Here is a 24,127-nt window from a genome sequence, read left to right on the forward strand (position 1 = left end):
CACGTAGAATCTACGTTCTGTGGGGATGGCACTTGAAATGCCACAGAACGTAGATTCTACGTTCTGCAGCATTTCAGGGTTAGGGAACGGAGGAGCGGCTTTTCAAGCCGCTTGCTCCGTTCCTCTTCGTTCCCCAGCCCCCAGGCAACGAGCAGGGGCCGGGAACGAGTGGCCCCTGAGGCGCGATCGCCCAGGGGCCCTAAATGCAGCAGCAGACACGTGCACACTGCGTGTCCTGCTGCTGCTTTCACTTCCTGAGCCGAAGCTCCGCCCCCTCTCAACGGATCTTCCTGGGTGATGCAGCATTTTCTTCCTCCAGCCCTGCACAACGATCTGGACCTGCTTCCCCCAGGTTAGTGCCCATCCACACACAGAAACACACACAAACACACAAACACACACTTATTTTCCCATTACACACTTACATTCACACTTACACACAATCACATACATTTTTGGGGGATCAGGGGGGTCACACACATTCACAGCACCCCCACACGCTTGCACACACACACAACATGCAATTGGTCAGTTGTACACACACACATACACACTTGCACTGTTGTGTATTTTTTTTTTTTTTTCTTATCGCATCGTCTGTTTTTTTTGCTGAAAAAACTGTTTTATTGCCATTGCGAATAGCGTATTCGCTAATTGCACTGCGCAATACCTTTTGTATGTTATTTTGGTGATTATACTGCAATTTGGGTGATTTTGGTGCATTTTTAGACATTTTATTGCATGTTTTGCCATTTTATTACATTTTCAGCTTTGCAAAGGTGTTGTTCCCCTTTTTCTGTCTGTAAAACCTATTTGGCCATGCTAAAATTATCAAAAATTGATTCTGACTGCTGATTACAGTAGGCGAAAAAAAAAAAAGCATTGATTTTTGCGGTTTTGTTGGATTTTAGGGATTTTTGTTACTTCATTTTGACCTTGGAAATTTTGTCTGCTATATAACCATTTGGAGGTCTCTGTGTACAAAGTAGTTTGGTAAATCTTTTCATATCAGGCATCAAACTGTTCAGTACACTCCTTGCTTTCATATTTAGGATGACTTTTGCTGGTACGTTACAAAATGTGGGGTATATAATGGGGTAAAATGCAAGCTTTGTGACTATTTTCAGAATTTCCATAAAAAGCGTTATGTTTAGCATTGCTTTGCGGTTTTGTAGTTTGCAGTAGAAAATTGTAATTACCTGCTTTAGATTCATCTGAATGTGTACTTTCAGAAAATATATGGGTTTCTAGGGTCTCCATACTGTTAGGGGGTCTTATGGTGCATAATGCACATACCAGGTGTTGTATTGTAGCAGTCAGAGTGTCATATGTGAAAATTCATATGTACTATTTTCATTTGGGCGTCTCTGTATGCCACCTAGTTTGGTAAATCTTTTCATATCAGGCATCACACTGTTCAGTACACTCCTGGCTTTCATATTGAGGATGACTTTTGCTGGTACGTTACAAAATGTGGGGTATATAATGGGGTAAAATGCAAGCTTTGTGACTATTTTCAGAAATTCCATAAAAAGCGTTATGTTTAGCATTGCTTTGTGGTTTTGTAGTTTGCAGTAGAAAGATGTAATTACTTGCTTTAGATTCGTCTGAATGTGTGCTTTCAGAAAATATATGGTTTTCTAGGGTCTCTATACTGTTAGGGGGTCTTATGGTGCATAATGCACATACCAGGTGCTTGTATTGTAGCAGTCAGAGTGTCATATGTGAAAATTCATATGTACTATTTTCATTTGGGCGTCTCTGTATGCCACCTAGTTTGGTAAATCTTTTCATATCAGGCATCACACTGTTCAGTACACTTCTGGCTTTCATATTGAGGATGACTTTTGCTGGTACGTTACAAAATGTGGGGTATATAATGGGGTAAAATGCAAGCTTTGTGACTATTTTCAGAAATTCCATAAAAAGCGTTATGTTTAGCATTGCTTTGTGGTTTTGTAGTTTGCAGTAGAAAGATGTAATTACTTGCTTTAGATTCGTCTGAATGTGTGCTTTCAGAAAATATATGGTTTTCTAGGGTCTCTATACTGTTAGGGGGTCTTATGGTGCATAATGCACATACCAGGTGCTTGTATTGTAGCAGTCAGAGTGTCATATGTGAAAATTCATATGTACTATTTTCATTTGGGAGATTTTTGTGGGGTAAAAACACAGAAATATATATTTACCCCCCAAAACCATATATTTTTTGGAAAGTACACATTCTACCGAATCTAAAATGAGTACCCATGCCTTTCTGCTCCAAACTACTGAGTCGCAAGGCCTTCCCAAAATTGACGGTTTTGGTGAAATATCTGAAAATTGCCTCAAAGCTTCGACTTCCCAGCACCATATTACCCATGTATCATTACGTACCAAGAAAAAGCACCCTAAATATGATTGCCAGGGTTCCTCCAAACAGTTTGGTGGCCATTGTTCATAGGTTTACCAAAGTATCTTGCATTTAGAGGCCCCAAAATGAAGTTAGCGCATATAAATAGTCCTGTAGGTAACTTCAGCTAAATCAACACATTGACTGCATTTTTTGTGGGGTAAAAACACAGAAATATATGTTTACCCCCCAAAACCATATATTTTTGGAAAGTACACATTCTACCGAATCTAAAATGGGTACCCATGCCTTTCTGCTCCAAACTACTGAGTCGCAAGGCCTTCCCAAAATTGTCGGTTTTGGTGAAATATCTAAAAATTGCCTCAAAGCTTCAAATTCCCAGCACCATATCACCCATGTATCATTACGTACCAAGAAAAAGCACCCTAAATATGATTGCCAGGGTTCCTCCAAACAGTTTGGTGGCCATTGTTCATAGGTTTACCAAAGTATCTTGCATTTAGAGGCCCCAAAATGAAGTTAGCGCATATAAATAGTCCTGTAGGTAACTTCAGCTAATGAAAAATCAACACATTGACTGCATTTTTTGTGGGGTAAAAACACAGAAATATATGTTTACCCCCCAAAACCATATATTTTTGGAAAGTACACATCCTACCGAATCTAAAATGGGTACCCATGCCTTTCTGCTCCAAACTACTGAGTCGCAAGGCCTTCCCAAAATTGTCGGTTTTGGTGAAATATCTAAAAATTGCCTCAAAGCTTCAAATTCCCAGCACCATATCACCCATGTATCATTACGTACCAAGAAAAAGCACCCTAAATATGATTGCCAGGGTTCCTCCAAACAGTTTGGTGGCCATTGTTCATAGGTTTACCAAAGAATCTGGCATTTAGAGGCCCCAAAATGAAGTTAGTGCATATAAATAGTCCTGTGGGTAACTTCAGCTAATAACTTCATTTCGGGGACTCTAAATGCCAGATTCTTTGGTAAACCTATGAACAATGGCCACCAAACTGTTTGGAGGAACCCTGGCAATCATATTTAGGGTGCTTTTTCTTGGTACGTAATGATACATGGGTGATATGGTGCTGGGAAGTTGAAGCTTTGAGACAATTTTCAGATATTTCACCAAAACCGTCGATTTTGGGAAGGCCTTGCGACTCAGTAGTTTGGAGCAGAAAGGCATGGGTACTCATTTTAGATTCGGTAGAATGTGTACTTTCCAAAAATATATGGTTTTGGGGGGTAAACATATATTTCTGTGTTTTTACCCCACAAAAAAATGCAGTCAATGTGTTGATTTTTCATTAGCTGAAGTTACATACAGGACTATTTATATGCGCTAACTTCATTTTGGGGCCTCTAAATGCAAGATACTTTGGTGAACCTATGAACAATGGCCACCAAACTGTTTGGAGGAACCCTGGCAATCATATTTAGGGTGCTTTTTCTTGGTACGTAATGATACATGGGTGATATGGTGCTGGGAAGTTGAAGCTTTGAGACAATTTTCAGATATTTCACCAAAACCGTCGATTTTGGGAAGGCCTTGCGACTCAGTAGTTTGGAGCAGAAAGGCATGGGTACTCATTTTAGATTCGGTAGAATGTGTACTTTCCAAAAATATATGGTTTTGGGGGGTAAACATATATTTCTGTGTTTTTACCCCACAAAAAATGCAGTCAATGTGTTGATTTTTCATTAGCTGAAGTTACATACAGGACTATTTATATGTGCTAACTTCATTTTGGGGCCTCTAAATGCCAGATACTTTGGTAAACCTATGAACAATGGCCACCAAACTGTTTGGAGGAACCCTGGCAATCATATTTAGGGTGTTTTTTCTTGGTACGTAATGATACATGGGTGATATGGTGCTGGGAAGTTGAAGCTTTGAGGCAATTTTCAGATATTTCACCAAAACCATCGATTTTGGGAAGGCCTTGCGACTCAGTAGTTTGGAGCAGAAAGGCATGGGTACTTATTTTAGATTCGGTAGAATGTGTACTTTCCAAAAATATATGGTTTTGGGGGGTAAACATATATTTCTGTGTTTTTACCCCACAAAAATGTGGTCAATGTGTTGATTTTTCATTAGCTGAAGTTACCTACAGGACTATTTGTATGCACTAACTTGATTTTGGGGCCTCTAAATGCCAGATACTTTGGTAAACCTATGAACAATGGACACCAAACTGTTTGGAGGAACCCTGACAATCATATTTAGGGTGCTTTTTCTTGATACGTAATGATACATGGGTGATATGGTGCTAGGAAGTTGAAGCTTTGAGGCAATTTTCAGATATTTCACCAAAACCGACAATTTTGGGAAGGTCTTGCGACTCAGTAGTTTGGAGCAGAAAGGCATGGGTACCCATTTTAGATTCGGTAGAATGTGTCCTTTCCAAAAATATATGGTTTTGGGGGGTAAACATATATTTCAGTGTTTTTACCCCACAAAAAATGCAGTCAATGTGTTGAATTTTCATTAGCTGAAGTTACCCACAGGACTATTTGTATGCACTAACTTCATTTGGGGGCCTCTAAATGCCAGATACTTTGGTAAACCTATGAACAATGGCCACCAAACTGTTTGGAGGAACCCTGACAATCATATTTAGGGTGCTTTTTCTTGATACGTAATGATACATGGGTGATATGGTGCTAGGAAGTTGAAGCTTTGATGCAATTTTCAGATATTTCACCAAAACCGACAATTTTGGGAAGGCCTTGCGACTCAGTAGTTTGGAGCAGAAAGGCATGGGTACTCATTTTAGATTCGGTAGAATGTGTCCTTTCCAAAAATATATGGTTTTGGGGTGTAAACGTATATTTCTGTGTTTTTACCCCACAAAAATGCAGTCAATGTGTTTATTTTTTATTAGCTGAAGTTACCCACAGGACTATTTGTATGCGCTAACTTCATTTTGGGGCCTCTAAATGCCAGATACTTTGGTAAACCTATGAACAATGGCCACCAAACTGTTTGGAGGAACCCTGGCAATCATATTTAGGGTGCTTTTTCTTGGTACGTAATGATACATGGGTGATATGGTGCTGGGAAGTTGAAGCTTTTAGGAAATTTTCAGATATTTCACCAAAACTGACAATTTTGGGAAAGCCTTGCGACTCAGTAGTTTGGAGCAGAAAGGCATGGGTACCCATTTTAGATTCGGTAGAATGTTTACTTTCTAAAAATATATGGTTTTGGGGGGTAAACGTATATTTCTGTGTTTTTACCCCACAAAAAATGCAGTCAATGTGTTGATTTTTCATTAGCTCAAGTTACTCACAGGACTATTTGTATGTGCTAACTTCATTTTGGGGCCTCTAAATGCCAGATACTTTGGTAAACCTATGAACAATGGCTACCAAACTGTTTGGAGGAACCCTGGCAATCATATTTAGGGTGCTTTTTCTTGGTATGTAATGATACATGGGTGATATGGTGCTGGGAAGTTGAAGCTTTTAGGAAATTTTCAGATATTTCACCAAAACTGACAATTTTGGGAAAGCCTTGCGACTCAGTAGTTTGGAGCAGAAAGGCATGGGTACTCATTTTAGATTCGGTAGAATGTGTACTTTCCAAAAATATATGGTTTTGGGGGGTAAACATATATTTCTGTGTTTTTACCCCACAAAAAATGCAGTCAATGTGTTGATTTTTCATTAGCTCAAGTTACTCACAGGACTATTTGTATGTGCTAACTTCATTTTGGGGCCTCTAAATGCCAGATACTTTGGTAAACCTATGAACAATGGCTACCAAACTGTTTGGAGGAACCCTGGCAATCATATTTAGGGTGCTTTTTCTTGGTATGTAATGATACATGGGTGATATGGTGCTGGGAAGTTGAAGCTTTTAGGAAATTTTCAGATATTTCACCAAAACTGACAATTTTGGGAAAGCCTTGCGACTCAGTAGTTTGGAGCAGAAAGGCATGGGTACTCATTTTAGATTCGGTAGAATGTGTACTTTCCAAAAATATATGGTTTTGGGGGGTAAACGTATATTTCGGTGTTTTTACCCCACAAAAAATGCAGTCAGTGTGTTGATTTTTCAGTAGCTGAAGTAAAGTCCTGGACAATTTGGATGTGCTAACTTCATATTGGGGTCTCTAAATGCCAGGTACTTTGGTAATCCTATGAACAATGGGGATCAAACTGTTCAGTGGACCCCTGGCAATCATATTCAGGGTGTTTTTTCTTGGTATCTAATATAGTGTGTGATATGCGGAGCAGCAAAATAAAACCTTTGAAGTGATTTTTCAAAATTTTGATACATTTTGATAAAAAACGCTACGTTCAGACAAGCTTTGATGTTTGGTAGTTAGGAGTAGAGAGACACAGTTACCCATTTTGGAATCGGCAGAATGTGTACTTTCCAAAAATATATGGTCTTCTGGGGTAAACATACTGTTTCAGGATTTTGTGGCCTTGGAATCAAAAGTATGCCGTTTTCTGCCTTCTGCTTTCAAAATTCGGTAATATACTGCCGGTAGTTTTTGCTGTACAGATGTCCTAAATCTTCCTAAAACTATACATATTTGGTATTGGCATGTTCAAGAGACATGAGGCTTTCCAAATCAGTTGGATTTTCATGCGTAAAATGAAATATTTTTCAGGTATAAGTTCATATATTGTGAAAAATAGGAATTTTTCATTTTTTTTTTGTATTTAGCACTATAAATCTTTTTGCAGAGGTGGAAATACAAGAAAACTCAGGCAGATTTAGAAAGCTCAGTTTCTCCCGAAAAAAACAATGTATAGTTTTCCTAGCTGAACTATAGGTTTCCCCTCAGAAAATGCCCCTAAAGTGAGAGAGCACAGAATGTTTCAAAAACGTCTGGCATTTCGCGTAACCAAATTGGTCAATTCTGCTGGCACTTAAAGGGTTAAAACAGATGGCCAGTAACAATCAGGACTGCGGAGTCAGTACACAAATCCTTCGACTCTGACTCCGAGATTATTGTACTTCTGACTCCGACGCCTCTGTTTTTAAAGCAACAATAACACCAAAACTGAAAGTGTAGCAAAGTAATTAAAATATAATGTTCTATTGCTCTGCACTGGTAAAACTGGCATATTTGCTTCATAAAGACTAATATAGTTTATATAAACAAGCTGCTGTGTAGCCATAGGACAGCCATTCAAGCTGTAGAAAAGGTACAGGTTACATGGCAGATAACACACCATTGTATTAGAGAGGGCTTATCTGTTATGTGCCGTTTCTCCTTTTTTCCAGCTTGAATGGCTGCCCCCATGGCTACACAGCAGCTTGTTTATATAACTTTTACCAGTTCATGCTAACAATATATTAGGGGGCAGATTTATCAAGGGTATATTCAAAATTCGAATTTTCAAATTCTGCTCTGGACAAAACTGCCGAATTTGACTAGGGAAATATTCAAATTCGATTTGAGTTTTTAAAAAAATTTCGAATTCGATTTTCAGGATTTATCAAACTCTGGCCCTTTAAATACTCGAATTTGACTATTCGCCACCTAAAACCTGCCGAATTGCTGTTTAAGTCAATGGGAGAGGTCCAGGGATCAATTTGGAGTTGTTTGCAGCCTTCCTGACATTCGAGTGTTTTTTGGAGAAAAAACTCGAATTGAGTTGTTTAAATCTGAATCCTTCCTTTAATACAGCAATGTATTTTCCATGTTGATTGAAAGAAGTTAAAGGGATACTGTCATCGGGAAAAAATTTTTTTTCAAAATGAATCAGTTAATAGTGCTGCTCCAGCAGAATTCTGCACTGAAATCCACTTCTCAAAAGAGCAAACAGATTTTTTTATATTCAATTTTGAAATCTGACATGGGGCTAGACATTTTGTCAATTTCCCAGCTGCCCCTGGTCATGTGACTTGTGTCTGCACTTTAGGAGAGAAATGCTTTCTGGCAGGCTGCTGTTTTTCCTTCTCAATGTAACTGAATGTGTCTCAGTGGGACATGGGTTTTTGCTATTGAGTGTTGTTCTTAGATCTACCAGGCAGCTGTTATCTTGTGTTTGGGAGCTGTTATCTGGTTACCTTCCCATTGTTCTTTTGTTTGGCTGCTGGGGGGAGGGAAGGGAGGGGGTGATATCACTCCAACTTGCAGTACAGCAGTAAAGAGTGATTGAAGTTTATCAGAGCACAAGTCACATGACTTGGGGCAGCTGGGAAATTGACAATATGTCTAGCCCCATGTCAGATTTCAAAATTGAATATATATCTGTCAGTGCAGAATTCTGCTGGAGCAGCACTATTAACTCATTCATTTTGGAAATTTTTTTTTTTCCCATGACAGTATCCCTTTAAGTACACAACATACAAGGCATTTTATCACTGCCAAAGATCATAAATATAAACCACATCATTTGGTAATTCTAAATCAAAATTAAACTACATTAACCAAAAACAATTGGAAACCCTAAAACAACTTGTATACAATTACCCTGATTGGTTGCTGTGGGTTCCTAGACCTGGTGTAAACTTAACAAAAGGGAAATGAAGGGTGGGGTGTATTTCCATATTTTTTATACAAATGGGTGTGCCCAGAGTGTTAAAATGAAAAATCAACTTAATTGTGCTGGGTGACTTCTCAAAATAGGTATGGAACCAGATCTAGGAACTTATTAAAATGGGTCAACGAGTTCAATGGCAGGGTAGTATGACTTTCATGTAATATGTTTTGCCACTGTGCAACTGCATAAATCTAAGTAAAGAGGTGGCAATTATTACTCCAATCATCACCACTGAATTTGTCCCATTTCTACAATCTCAAAGCATCTTGTGTGGTTGTAAGGATAAGCAGTGGAGTTGTGCCATTTCTTTTAAAACAATTGTTTTCATTTCATGTAAATTACTTTACACTTTATAATGATCCCCCTAAAAGTCTAGATAAATCTTTTGAAATGGAAAGCATTGTTCTCATATACTAAAAACTTTTGATTTGGATGATAGAATCCCTTTAGGCTCTGTTTCTTTATGTCCGATACGGTTGGACTACAATTACCAGCATACTTTAACCATGAGTATATGTTAAAGAATGGTAGTTGTACTCCAAGAACATCTGGGGACCCAAGATTAAGAAACACAACTAAAGGCTAGTGCCACAAGGGGGTCAAAATCAGTCTGCTAATACTCGCATGCTAATTTCAGGCCATATGAGGGTACTAGCCTCCTCTCCTTTTCCCATACAGAACTGTTGCGTTGGTTCTAGTGCAAACAAACTCTGCAGATTTTGGTAAAGAAACGTGAGACCTTGCCTTTTGGCTTGAAATCCGCCAAGTGTGTGTGTGTGTGTGTGCCGGAGCCAACACAATGGTTCCAGATGCAAAAGGAGAGGAGGCGACTACCCGTGTAGGGGCTGAAATCAATCTGCGTATATCAGCAGACTCATTTCGGCCAGCATGTGGCAAAAGCCTAAGGCTGGTTTCAGACAGGGAGATTAGATCTACAAATCTCCTCTAATACGGGCTACTCGTCTGCCTTACAGCCAATAAGAATACGAATCGCCAGCGGCATCGCTTCAGATTTCCGATGTTGCCTCGTGAGCAGTAGAAAAGATTTTTCTCCCCATCTGCCACCACCCTTAGGGCAATCACACTCAGTGTTTATGGGCTTTTTGTTGACCAAGACTTTGCCAGCTTATCTTAAATTCAATTTATGGCAACAACAATCACCTGGAACTGTGCAGGACACTTGCAGGTCAAGAAAGAAGTCAAGGTAGAAAATTTCTTGAACTGGACAGGCAATTATCATTACAGTGAATGGGAAGAGATTATTTTGTTCACCCGCCAGCTTAAATAATGCTTAATGCTTGGGCAACATGCATCTACCATAATCCTTAGACAGATGGGACTGAATAATGATAAATAATAGGTTATATTTGTTTATCCTTACTGATAATGAAGTCCTACTGTGCCACTCAAAACATCTCCATATGAACAACAAAACAAGCCTATTGTTTGCATGTGTTGAGCAATTAAACAGAGAGCGAGAGAGAATAATTATGAACAAAAATAACTCCATTCCACCCCCCCCCGTACAGTTATTATAGGAAACTGAAAACTTTACATTTGTAGGCCTTGAAAATTAAGGTATTGAACACGTACAGTTAAAAAAAAATACTCATGCCATGAATGAAATGGATATTCCATTCATTCCTAAATTACATTTATTTACCAACTGCAGGGCCTTTATCTATTTCTTTGCAAGTCATTTTAATAATTGAATTTTCCGGACATGTTTCTGCAACTTATTTATAGGCGCATTAAGGTGTGGGGTTAAATTATGGAATGATGGAAATGGGCGATTGAAAGGCTATGTTTTTAAATATATTTAAGCTCTGTACAGTTGGTAGTGCTTCCACTGCCTTTTTATGTCTCACAAATCAAAATAGCTGTGGGTATTTACAGATCAGCAAAATGAAAAGTCTTCTGGTTACACTTAAAACTGTTATATTGTAATTGAATTAGCCAGCGTGATATTGCTTCCTGAGCTGAAACCATAAAACGCTCTGCTTTATATACCTGAGCCCGCCTTTAGGATTTTCCTTCTTGTAAACACATTGGGCTGCGTGAATATCAATTACCACTTGCCTTTCCTAATGTGACTTTTTAACAATGCAAAATGTCCTCATATACCTTCCTGCACAACTGAGTTCATCTGAAATGTTCAAGCGTTTCTAAGTAGCTGCTTTAAAATAGGAATGAATGGTGTATTTGCTGGGGCCCTGCTTGTTTCTTGCTGTGCAGCTCTTAAAATTAAAGCTTTCTGGAAACCAGAAAAACAAGGCGTACTACTTTCTACCTTTACTATATGTATCAGCAGCTGCTTGCTAAATGGCCCTGTCGTTCTCTGTATCATTCTCATAATGCACAAAATTTACACTAAACTGGATGATAAATACCAGCAGGGGAGTATAACCTAAAAGGAAAGCTCTACATTTCATTGTATATTTTAAATATTGTACAGTAACAACTTGTCAGGAAATCTTTTCAGAAGTTCTAAAGGAGAAGCATTTCTCTAATGAAAAGTGGTATAAAAAGCGGTGTCCAGTTTATGATTTTTTCTAGGAGATTGTCCCGTTATGGCTAGTTACACCCTCATTTCTGAGACACAAAAGAATTGAAACCTCTGTATATCATGGTATTTAGGTGTCAGTGTGCATTGCTGTGCTGTTTTATATACAACACCATTATAAATATGCTCTGCTACTACGATGACTCTTCTGACTTGATGCCAACCCAGAAACCAACACAATTCACATCAGAATGTAATAATCAGCCCTGTAGCATCAAGTTTAAATGACAGGCAAATCTGCTTGATGATTTGCGACAACCCCTAAGCTTAGCTTAGATTTAGTTCCCCTCTAAGTGCTATGACACATTGTGCAAAAACTAGGGCTTTGCCGTACATGTGATTTCTTGCCATAGACAAATTTTCCCTGTCACTCAGGGTCACCTGTAATATCTGTGGGGCAGTGGGGCCGCCCAACAACCCCTTCTGTGTGTGCTTCTTCCCCCGGTGAAGTTAGTTCTTTCAAATTTCGCACGCCATGTGACATAATCGCACTGGGTAAAATTCTAATATTTAAAGGCACCTATTTAATTGCCAGCAATTCCCTGTTACCAATGTATGGATCCTTCTGACTTTTTGGGTTTTAAGCAGGAGGTGTCAGAAAAGTTACCACAGAGATAACTGGCTTGTGGCGGCCAATCATTCATAGTAACGTCAGTATTTGATCCTTCGATGTCGGCTCTTCCTATCATTGTGAAGCAGAATTCACCAAGCGTTGGATTGTTCACCCACTAATAGGGAACGTGAGCTGGGTTTAGACCGTCGTGAAACAGGTTAGTTTTACCCTACTGATGATGTGTTGTCGCAATAGTAATCCTGCTCAATACGAGAGGAACCGCAGGTTCAGACATTTGGTGTATGTGCTTGGCTGATGAACCAATGGACCAAAACTACTATCTGTGGGGGTTATGACTGAATGCTTTAAAGTCAGAATCCCCCCTAAATGTGACAATACTGCAGCACTGCGGAGCCTCAGTGCTAGCCAGTGCTGTCGGGTGTTGGTGGGCAGAACTGCTCACCTCAGGACCGTATCGTGGACGAAAGGAGGCCGCCTCTCTCCAGGAGTGCAAAGCACATTCATGAGGAACCTGGTGCTAAATAATTCATAGACAACCTGATTCTGGGTCAGGGTTTCATGTGTAGCAGAGCAGCTACCTCACTGCTGTCTACTGAAATTCATCTCACAGATGGTAGCTTCACCTAATTGGCTCCTCAGCCAAGCACATACACCAAATGTCTGAACCTGCAGTTCCTCTCATACTGAGCAGGATTACTATTGTGTACTAAGAACCCAACCCCCCTAAACGTCCCGCATCCAAATTCTACCCTTCCTCTCCTGGTAAAAGTGGATGCCTCTGAGATTGGTGCAGGAGCAGTTTTATCACAGGGTCACTCTGGCATCGGTGAAATCCATCCGTTTGCATTTTTTTTAAAGAAGGCATCACATCAGTATTACATCGCCATTAATAATCATTGAGCCCCATACTACTAAGTTAGCAGGACCTTTCCCTTAGAACCCCTTTTTGCTATACGAGGGTAGGAGCTGGTGGAGCCGAAGCTTTTGGTATTATCTGTTACAGCTGATGCAGTAGCTCAGGCAGCCTGATCAATAGAGCTAGTCTACCTCCTTACCTTTTTTCAATTACTATATGGACTGGTTTGTAAATTGTATTACGTAAGTGACCCAGGTCCCTTTTGAGGAGCACAAATGCATATTACTGACATTTTTTCTTGTGTAATCATTTCATCAGAATGCAACCCCTGTGCTTGGCAAGATAAAACACAGACCACACACATTGCCTCAGTTTGCTGATGTAGCTCAGACTTTCATAATTGTCTTGTGCAACAGGAACAGCAAGAACTTCAGTTCAGAATCAGTGGAAATGCCAAACAATTTTGCAACGCAAACTGGGAAATCAGATTCAGCAGCTGCTTTGGAGCCCTGGTGTACATGCATTAAATAAATGCACTTTCCCAGCTGCAAGGAGGATCTAATAGCAGGGTTGTTATGAAAGCAAGTAGAAACAGACTTGTTCTCCCTGTGCATGAGACTAAATAGGAACATAGGCTGATTCTAAAATAAAGCATCTCTGTATCTATGATGGAAAATCAACTGCTCTTTCAAAATATATGTAAATAGACATATGCCGTACCAAACATTTTGTCAAAATTCTATGTCTTTGGCCACCTATGTTGTCTTAGAAATGCACTAACTATAAGCTAAATACCACAAACTCACAGGTGCAGCTCTCAGTCCAAGTCATAGTCTCATTCTGAGTGTTTGTGTACAACCACAGGTCCCACCTGCTTTCTGGGATTTGCTGAGGTTTTGCTGAGAAAGGACCTGGTACTGAAATGTTGAGCTCTGCATATATTTTATAATCACTCAGATCCTGTTTATCTTGAGCTTTGCACGTGACTAATAATATATGCCACATGCTAATTTGCTTTCAGGAACTGATGCTTTACTCCTTTTATGCCATTTAGAATTTGAGCACTGGTTTCATTCTTCATGTGAGCTAAGCTTGGCACCTTTTCTGGATAGAAAATACTGCCCCCCTTTTTTATCTTTTTTTCCCCTATCCCTAAAATTATCATCAGGCTACTTTTTTTTACCAGCCAGATTATTAATATGAACATGTAAAAGAAAATCCTAACAATAATTTTTATGGGCACCAAATATTTTATGAAATACTGGATATATGTTGCTTCATCATCTGCCCTTCAATTTGGTTTAATATGTAATGTTGGGCTGAGATTAAGAGATTAGCTAATACACTGGGGGTGCCAGTATGTAAAGGTGGCCATACACGGGCCGATAAAAGCTGCCGACAGACTGTGACGGCAGCTTATTGGCATCTTATTGGCCCGTGTATGGGGGCCCCCGACGGGCTTCCCCAATCGAGATCTGGCCGAAAGTCGGCCAGATCTCGATCGGATGGGACAGAAAATCCCGTCGGATCGCGGCCGCATCTGTTCGTTGATGTGGTCCCGCGATCTGACCGCCCGTTTACCGAATGCTAGGATCCGATCGTTGGGCCCTAGGGCCCACGATCGGATCTGCCAGATATTGCCCACCTCAAGGTGGGCATATCGGAGGGAGATCCGCTCGTTTGGCGACATCGCCAAACGAGCGGATCTATCCGTGTATGGCCACCTTTAGTCACCCTAGTGTAATACATCCCTTACATACATACAACTTTTTCCCTTTGCTCCTGTTCAGAAAAAAAATCACTGGTCTGAGGATCATTATAACTAAGGACCACAATAGATATTTCTATTATAAAAACATGTTATTGAATCACATACAATTGTTTAAACAATGTGAAAATTATAGGGGTCACTTGCTAAGTAACATTGTGCAAAGAAAGGTCATAGTTTGCCATTTGCATTTTCCACACTGAGTTCTACTGTCTGCACTCTGTTTTGGAACACAACGACTTGTCCCTTTGAATAGAGTGGCGCCTTTGTTAGGTAGGGCTCTATCAAGGGGGCAGTGGGGAGAAGCATGTAGGTGAAAGTGACCTCTTAATCTTAAAGTATCTGTCATGGGAAAAAAAAAAATTCAAAATGAATCAGTTAATAGTGCTGCTCCAGCAGAATTCTGCACTGAAATCCATTTCTCAAAAGAGCAAACAGATTTTTTAATATTCAATTTTGAAATCTGACATGGGGCTAGACATTTTGTCAATTTCCCAGCTGCCCCTGGTCATGTGACTTGTGCTCTGATAAACTGCAATCACTCTTTACTGCTGTACTGCAAGTTGGAGTGATATCACCCCCCCCCCAGCAACCTAACAACAGAACAATGGGAAGGTAACCAGATAGCAGCTCCCTAACACAAGATAACAGCTGCCTGGTAGATCTAAGAACAGCACTCAATAGTAAAAACCCATGTCTAACTGAGACACATTCAGTTACATTGAGAAGGAAAAACAGCAGCCTGCCAGAAAGCATTTCTCTCCTGAAGTGCAGGCACAAGTCACATGACAATAGGGATTTTATATTCTGGGGTTTTCTGACCTTTTAAAGAACATGGGTAGAAGGGCAGTGGAGGAAGTTCAGGGACAACACTGCCTATCTGGGGCTCCAAATGAACTACACAGCAACATAGTCATGGAAAGGTTGACTTTAAGGCTTTGGACTCAAGGTCCTACCTAAATATCAGACTGACTGTTCTTGTAGCATTGTAGTGCTGTGATGCTGAACAAGTTATTGGCTCCAAGCTGGGGTACTCAACACGGCATATTTGTTAGCTTAGAACGTTGAACTTTTCTTAGTTTTTTGCAATGAATATTTTTTTTGTTATTGTTGCTGGTTTGAAGGGAACTGTTGAGTCTTCCCTGCTGCCTAATCTTAATACACCTGTTACTGGTTCTGCTTTTTTAGACTGTCCATTCAGGCTATCTCTGTTTGAAAATATTCTGTTGCTTCTCTGTTCAGACCTCCATGCCCCATAGTAACAGTGCTGGGGTTGATGTACTTCTCTTACTCATCATCATCATCATTTATTTATATGGTGCTGGCAAGTTACACAGCAATGTACAATAATTTATAACAAACTGTCATATAACAAACAAGGGTTATAGAATAAAAGTAGGATTGGCAGGTCCTGCTTGTAAAAGCTTACAGTATTATCACCCTATCTGTTTTGCCTCCAACTCAGTGCAGTCCAGGTGTTGTGCCTTCATTTGGAGCTCCTGCCTTGATCTTTACAGTTGGCATTGTATTAGCCTGGCTGTGCCAACACTATAAAGCAAAATGCTGTCTTACTGAAATGGATGTTGGATCATCCATGGGATTCTCTAGTAACTGGGCCCTAAAATAATAATTCCCTTCTGAGTCAGCAAGTAGTTGTATTAATGATTACGATATAATTGACGTATAAAAGGAACAGAGCGGTGAGGTCAAGTAGCTGTTTATTCTCGTTGCTGCAATGATTGATTGCTTTGGTGCAATGTGACTTCTTCCTCACAGTGGGAATTCTGTTTTGTCTCTATATATTAATCATAGGTCGTAGTTCCATTTATTTCTCTCAGCACCTTCTTCTCTCACATTATTTCTTTTTTTTTTTTTTTCCGCCATTCATATTCTATTAGCCACAGCTTGTAGCAACTTCAGACAGATAACGACCTCAATGGCTTATCTATATTTTTTGTAAGACAAAGAAGTTTAGTTGTGTGAGAAATGGATTTCCGAGTCAGGTAGCAGAGGTTCAATGGAAAGGTGCGTGGGAAAGTGTACCAATGCGCCTGTTTTCCCGAGGCTCTTCTGGAGACAATAAAAACGTTTAGATATGCTTGATTTGGAAAGAGAAATAAATCTTACAGCTGATGAACGTAGGGAAGAACAACACAGATAATACCAATATTTTATCTCAGTGGCAGAAAAGCTGCTATGCTCCAAAGATTTATGGAAAATGCAAAAACGTCTAATTGCGTTTAAACCAAGAAGTCATTTTTCATCCAAAGCATCTCTCATAAGCAGGTGTATCCAGCCAGCTTATTCACAAACCTTTATATGTTCCTGTCCAGGGTCCAAACTATAGCTCGGGTAGTCAATCCGAACAGCACAAGATCAGGGCTGTCTTTGGAAAAGGTGGGGTCTGAGGAAAACAGATTCCATCCTGTGGCCCATCAGATAATCATAATCAGGTCTCCCTTGATGGAAGTTGCATTTTAGCAGTTTGTCATAATCTGTAGGAACTTTGCAGAGCCAAAGCTTATTATTATTCAGTTCAGCTAAATATTCACAGTGTAATGTTTATGTAGTCACATTATTATGACTGCTTAATGGCTCTGGATATATTTCATACCAACCAAGCACTGTCTCCTGGTACGCTCCTTTCCATTTGGGGTATACAGTTCAGGACTGTCCAACCACAGTTTGGGAGCATTGGGATGTATAATATTTTGTTGCGTGAGAGCAGCCACTAAGGACTGATTTCTAGCAGTAAGATTATTTACATTTTCAGTGCATTTGGTCCATCTCAAAAAGCAGGGACATTTCCAAGGAAAGTCCAAAATCTGGCACTGTCTTTGAAAATTAAGATTAAACAACAGCTGGAGGGAAGCAGTTGGGATGTCCTATTGTTCTATAAGCTGCAGGTAGGAATTTATGCCGGGCATTCTTATCATTCATGCAATGCAGAGTGTGCCAAGCTGCACTGTTAACAAGAGACAGTAGAACAGAAACACAGGCTGACATTAGGTGAGAAAGAAAGAAGTTTTACATTCGTTTTATTACTGTGATAGTCAGTCTGCCTCACAGCCGCTTGTGTGTTGAAAAGCAATTTTCTCCATCCATCAGAAGTATTTTCACTTACCTGTGTGTGACTTGCATAGAAATGAAGCCCGAGCATTACTAGGAAATACTCTGGATAATTCACACAAGACAGCAGCAGGTAGCGGATCACCAGAGGCAGACGTGGAAATAACTCACATTATTTTAGCTTGAACCAGCAGAGGCATGGGCTTCTATTTCAGGCTAACCTTTGTGCCCATTGCTATCCCTCTTTGTGGTGCCGGTTCACTAAACTCAATTGTTTTATTCCTTTTTATCCATTTCTTTCAGTGACATATTAACCAGTGTTGGCGTGGGCCTACAGCCCGCCAGAGAACTTAACATCCAGAACTCACTCTCACAAAAAATTTAATCTCATAGATCTAGACTGATGGAAATTGTCCTTGGCTGGAGCCCACTGGAGAGCCTCCGGTACTCTGCCAGGCCACTTCCACCCTGATTTTAAACATTGCAACAAGAAATGCCTACAGAAAAGTATTACTATAATATTAACTTGGGATGATGCATGAATGGTATTAGTTGAGGCGGTAGCCCAGATTGCTTTGGGAAAATATTTTGTGCTGTTCCTCCATTTGCCAAGTTCTTAGGCTATAGTAGTGCTATATCTCCCAAGTTTGGTAGTGATTCTTAAAGGAAAACTATACACCAAAAATGAATACTTAAGCAACAGACAGTTTGTATCAAATTAAGTGGCATGTGAAAGAATCTTACCAAACTGAAATATGTATTTAAGTAAATATTGCCTTACCTTGAGCCACCATTTTGTGATGGTCTGTGTGCTGCCTCAGAGATCACCTGACCAGAAATACTACAACTTTAACTGTAACAGGAAGAAGTGTGAAAGCAAAAGACAGAACTCTGTCTGTTAATTGGCTCATGTGATCTAACATGTATGGTTTGTTTGGTGTGGTTGTGTGCACCGTGAATCATAGGATCCCAGGGGGCGGCCCTTATTTTTTAAAATGGCAATTTTCTATTTAGGATTACCCAATGGCACATACTACTAAAAAAGTATATTATTATGAAAATGGTTTATTTACATGAAGCAGGGTTTTACATATGAGCTGTTTTATGCAATATATTTTTATAGAGACCTACATTGTTTGGGGGGTATAGTTTTCCTTTGAGTAAATTAAGAAATTACAGTCTCAACTTTGCAAACTCAATAACCATGAAATGCACGGTGCAGGCAAATGTTTTCCATGTGCTGAAAACTGTGAACAATCCAGGTCTCACTTTAAATCGCATTCTGGTGTCTTGCAGATGGAAATCCAGTACATATGCGGAAGCCATTAGCACTGTAATTGCTGTCTGTCACTATGACAACCAGTCGCTGCAGTCACCTGCCTGAGGTCTTACCAGACTGCACGAGCTCGGCCCCTTCTGGAAAGACAGTGGAAGACTGTAGCAGTCTTGTGAATGGGCAGCCACAGTATGTCATGCAAGTTTCAGCAAAAGACGGTCAGCTGCTGTCAACTGTAGTGCGGACCCTCACAACCCAGAGGTAACACAATCTCATTATCTTTCTCCTTTTACTTAAAGGAAAGCGGTATTGTACAAAAATACATTTTTGTGATATGTTTGTTATTTTAATTGAAGCTAAAGAGTATATACAGTCTGTTCTTGCAATAATATAGGTTATTTTTATACCGCAAGTGAATAGATTATTTTGAGTACAGAACTTTCCTCCTCTTCATTTTCACACTTGTACTGAGACATGGGGGAGCTGTCTTCCTTGGGTCAGGCTTTTTCCATCATTCATCCAATGAAGATGGAGCATTTCATGTTGCAGTCTGCACACAATGCTAATGTGAAATATGGCAGCTCCCGTTCATGTTTAACAATGTAAATTTGCTCATAGTAATCACATTATACATATTGCACTGTTGAACCCTTTGTGTGTTAGACTGCTTTAATCCTTACTAATTAACTTGTAAAAAAAGCCACTTAGGGTTGGTCTGAGAGGCTCTTAGCCAAGGGTCCCCTTTAGGGCAGTTAAGGAATATCATGATGTATAGAATTCCTGTAATTTTTACACCCACATACATTTGGAGGTCTATTTATCATGCTAAATAGACCCCTTAGTTTTTCAGCCTGCACCACTGCAGCAATCTATAAGCTACAACTCTCATCTGAATCTGTGACCTGATGCTGTCCTTGGCTTGACATCCAAAAGTGCCTTAATCAAATGCTGATTGGGGAATTAGTTGTTTTGGGTCTATACACATGAGCAATTGTACTCCGCAAGATGCTGAATTGTTTATTGCTAGCTTCAGTCAGGTTGGCTTGATACAAGTTTTATCACCCCTATAGCCCCACTATTGTGTTATAATTCTCTACATAGTGCTGTCCAGTTGGAGGCCAGTCACCTTTGAGAGATGTTTAATGGCCTGCTAAATGACCACTGACTTCAACATTTTATGATAGTCCTTCCCTAGAATATGTGTTATAGTGGTGGTCAACATATTAACTGAGGAGTGGACCTTCACAGCCCTGTTCTGAGCACAGTTCAGCACTAAAATGTGGGGATACAGATGCCCTTTCATTGTTCTTACTTCTCCACTACAATTGTGCAAATAAGTAGAATGTAAGTGATATTTCTGATCAGACTTTATATATGTAGCCCAGTGGAGCCTGGAGTTGTGTATAACAGTCTCATCTCTCTTTATTTATCACTAGAATGATATACTCTATAAACCACAAATATGCTCTTTGTTTCACTGTTTTATATAGATTTAAGGGTCAACTTAATCCTCTGAGTGAAAGAATATAACATTAAAGCAGTATATTAAGAAGTAGCAGACCAAGTCATTTAGTGAATATATTAGGTGCTCACTGCCGAGGATATTTCCTGCAAATATTCATAAATTTGTCTTTTAATATAGAGGCTTTTGTTTTTATTTTATGGCAAAATACTTTTGCCCATGTTTCTCACGGGCAGCCAAGGTGCAAAAAGAAGGGACACAAATCTCTCTGTCTTTTCCACTTTACACCATAAACCGTGGGCTGCACTTGAAGGTGGTGGCTCTTTGCACTCTTAAAATGGAAGAGTGGGGCCTCAATATATGCAGAGCTTAGTGCCCCTCTAAAGATAATAGCAATTGTTTGTTTTGTTATCCATGCTTATTCTCCTACAGGAAAACCTCAGAAAATACCTTTCCATTGGTGTCAGTGTAAATATAATATAAGTGTATAAACTATTAAAATTGCATAGCCACTAGAACAGTGGCATAACTACATGTTACTGGGCCCCCACAGCAAATTAATCTGTAGTTACAACCATGCACTAGAAGATGCAGAAGAAGCAAATTCGGCTTAAAGGAGAACTAAACCCTTAATGAAAAAAAACCCTACCCCTCTACCATACATAGACCCCACTCCCTCCTTCCCTCCAGCCTAGCTGTTACCCCTGGTAAATGCCTCTAACGCTTTACTTACCCCTCGGTGCAGATTCAGGGCATCAGTCGTCCTCTTCCGGCATTTCGGTAATCTTTGGGTCTTCTTCCTTCACTTCGGCAATTTCCATGACTTTCGACCCATGCGCAGTTGTTGCGAAATGGAAGATTGCGCATGCGCCAGTGCACCGCTCTCATTCCGATGATTACCGAAGAGAAGAAGATGGCGCCTGTGAACTCTGATGCCCTGAATCTGCACCGAGGGGTAAGTAAAGAGTTAGGGACATTTACCCAGGGTAACACCTAGGCTTTGGGGGAGCAGGGAGCGGGTGGGGGGGGGGGTAGGGGTAGGGGTTTTTTTCATTAAGGGTTGAATTCTCCTTTAAGGTGATTTAAATGTCTTACTGTTGGCAATTTACATTGACACCAATTCAGAAGCTGAATCTCCTCCAGCATTGTCGACAAAACATTCTGTGTGCCATCTCTATTAAATTTGAAATTCAATTATATATAAAAATATAAATATAAAATGTATGAATTATCATAAAATAAATAATGGTAAGTGGGCAAAAAGCCTCAGTAAGGTGAAAAGTGCTTTTTTCTCTGAGATTAAATTGCAAGAATATATATTTATAATCTATTGTACTGTAATTAAATCAGAAGTATAGTGTGTAATCCACTTACAGTTACAAGTGCATTCCATAAAAACAATTTGCACGTGATTTCTGCTGACTGCAGGTTTTACGGGATGACTTGTGAGCGTTAAACTGCCTCTGCATTTATTCTGCAATTTATAAAGTACAACAGTCTGTAAAAATACTCTCATCCTACCAGGGCAGTTTCACAGACATAATAAAGGAAAACTATGGCCAAAAACAAACTAAGGCATAATTAGCATTCCTCCAGATACTTACTTAGATGTTTTGTGTTTGTATCATCCTGTTTTATATGCTGAATCAGTACATAGTGCTTTGAGGCAGGCGGAAGCAGCTTTTAATTACTTCATTTAACTTCTGTAATTAGACAATTCTATGATTCCATGTGGGAACTCCAGAGGTAAGACAGACCCTGATTACTCACAAACAGTGATGGCCAGATTCATTTGTCCTTTTCACATGCATCTTTGTTCTTATTTCTGAAAAACAATATAGTTTGTCAGAAATGTGTGACTTTTGTAACACAGTCTGTGTGACACTGTTAAAGGGGATCTATTGTGAAATTGAAAACTTAATATAAGCTTCATCTCACTGAAATAAAATAGTTTGAAAAAAGACACACATCCATCAAGTTCAACCTTTTAAGTCTATAAATAACCTGCCTAACTGTGAACTGATCCAGAGGAAGGCAAAAAACCCATTTAAAGCCTCTCCAATTTGCCTCAGAGGGGGAAAAATTCCTTCCTGACTCCAAGATCGGACTAGTCCCTGGATCAACTTGTACTATGAGCTATCTTCCATAACCCTGTATTCCCTCACTTGCTAAAAAGCCATCCAACCCCTTCTTAAAGCTATCTAATGTATCAGCCTGTACAACTGATTCAGGGAGAGAATTCCACATCTTCACAGCTCTCACTTCCATATGTTTAGCCGGAACCTACTTTCTTCTAATCGGAATGGGTGCCCACGTGTCAGCTAGAAGGAGCTACTGGTAAATAAAGCATTAGAGAGATTATTATATGATCCCCTTATATACAGGGGAAGAATTACCTCCTCCACCCGCTTAAGACCTTATTTGCCCTTGATGCTGCTGACTGGCTTTGGCAACATCCAAATAGAACACATCCAGCAGCTTACTCATCTTACTTATTTCCTCATTTAAAGCAATCAGATTTGTCTTACATGACCCATCCTTCATAAAGTCATGCTAATTGATGCTCATAATGTCATTCATTATGTAAATGTGATCTCTTTACAAGTCTTCAAAAAATTTGCCCACCACGGATGTCAAATTTACTGGCCTATAATTGCCAGCCTGAGATCATAATCCCTTTTTAAATATTGGAATTACATCAGCTTTCCTCCAATCCATAGGTATCACACCAGATGAAAGAGTGTCGGAGAAATTCAGAAATAGAGGGCGGTCTAAAACTGAACTAAACTTTCTTTTTTTTGTAACTTATATTTTTTTATTGAGAAAAATACAAGATGGTTCACAGTAAAGTAATCATTCAAGAAATATAGAATAACAATTCCAGTTGGTATCCTCATACAATAAACGACAAGTTGGGTACAAAGCTAACACCTGCAAATGTCAAATCCACCCGTATCCCGGCCTACCGTCTAAAAAAAGATATCAGAAAGTCACAGTGCGATCCAGTCACTATAAAGGGGAGGAGAACAAATCCCATTTCCCTTTTTTTTTCACTGTGACCTGATACCTCCTGTGCGAACCAATCTTACAGGCATTATTCAACCAGCACATAACTTAACTGTATCTGAAGACAGAAAAGGGGAAATAGAGAAAGAAAAAGAGAATAATAAGGAAAAACAAGAGGAAAACTAGTGCTATCCAACATAGGAATCATAAAGGTTCGGCCATTAGTGAGAAAACAATAGACAGTAACAGTATCCAACTCAGTCATCTAGATCCATCAGTTCCCAGGGTGACCATATGTCGAGAAAGCGTTGGGTCGTGTTATATAACCTAGCTATTCCTGATTCAAAAAGTCTATTAGAATTAACCCTTCTCTTTATTTCGGTTAAGGAGGGTGAGTCTGGTGATTTCCACTTTGCAGCTATAGAGAGGCGAGTCGCCGTAAGAATTTGATTTGCCAATGCTTGAGCTGTTTTGTTTAGTTGTGAGATTGGTTTACCTAACAAATAGGTGCACGGATCCAGCGGAATTGGAATCCGAAATAATGTACTCAGCAATACTGAAATTTCAACCCAAAGTGGACCTATAGTAGGACAGTCCCAAAATATATGTGGTAATGTGCCAATTTCCCCACAATTTCTCCAGCATAATGGGGAATGGTCGGGAAAGAGAGAATGAAGTTTAGTGGG

General features: G+C 39.7%; 1 protein-coding gene across 3 annotated transcripts in view; it reads left to right on the forward strand.

The window, feature by feature from the left end:
* The window catches only part of marchf3.S (membrane associated ring-CH-type finger 3 S homeolog), a 132,423-nt gene that overhangs the window by 47,336 nt on the left and 60,960 nt on the right, over positions 1-24,127 (forward strand). For all 3 annotated transcript variants that reach the window (XM_018240037.2, XM_018240046.2, NM_001096948.1), the window contains 1 exon segment: positions 18,994-19,234. In XM_018240037.2, coding sequence (XP_018095526.1) covers positions 19,050-19,234 — 185 coding nt within the window. In that variant the 5' untranslated portion in view covers positions 18,994-19,049.

This window comes from Xenopus laevis, chromosome 1S (assembly GCF_017654675.1).
Source record: "Xenopus laevis strain J_2021 chromosome 1S, Xenopus_laevis_v10.1, whole genome shotgun sequence".
NCBI lineage: Eukaryota > Metazoa > Chordata > Amphibia > Anura > Pipidae > Xenopus > Xenopus laevis.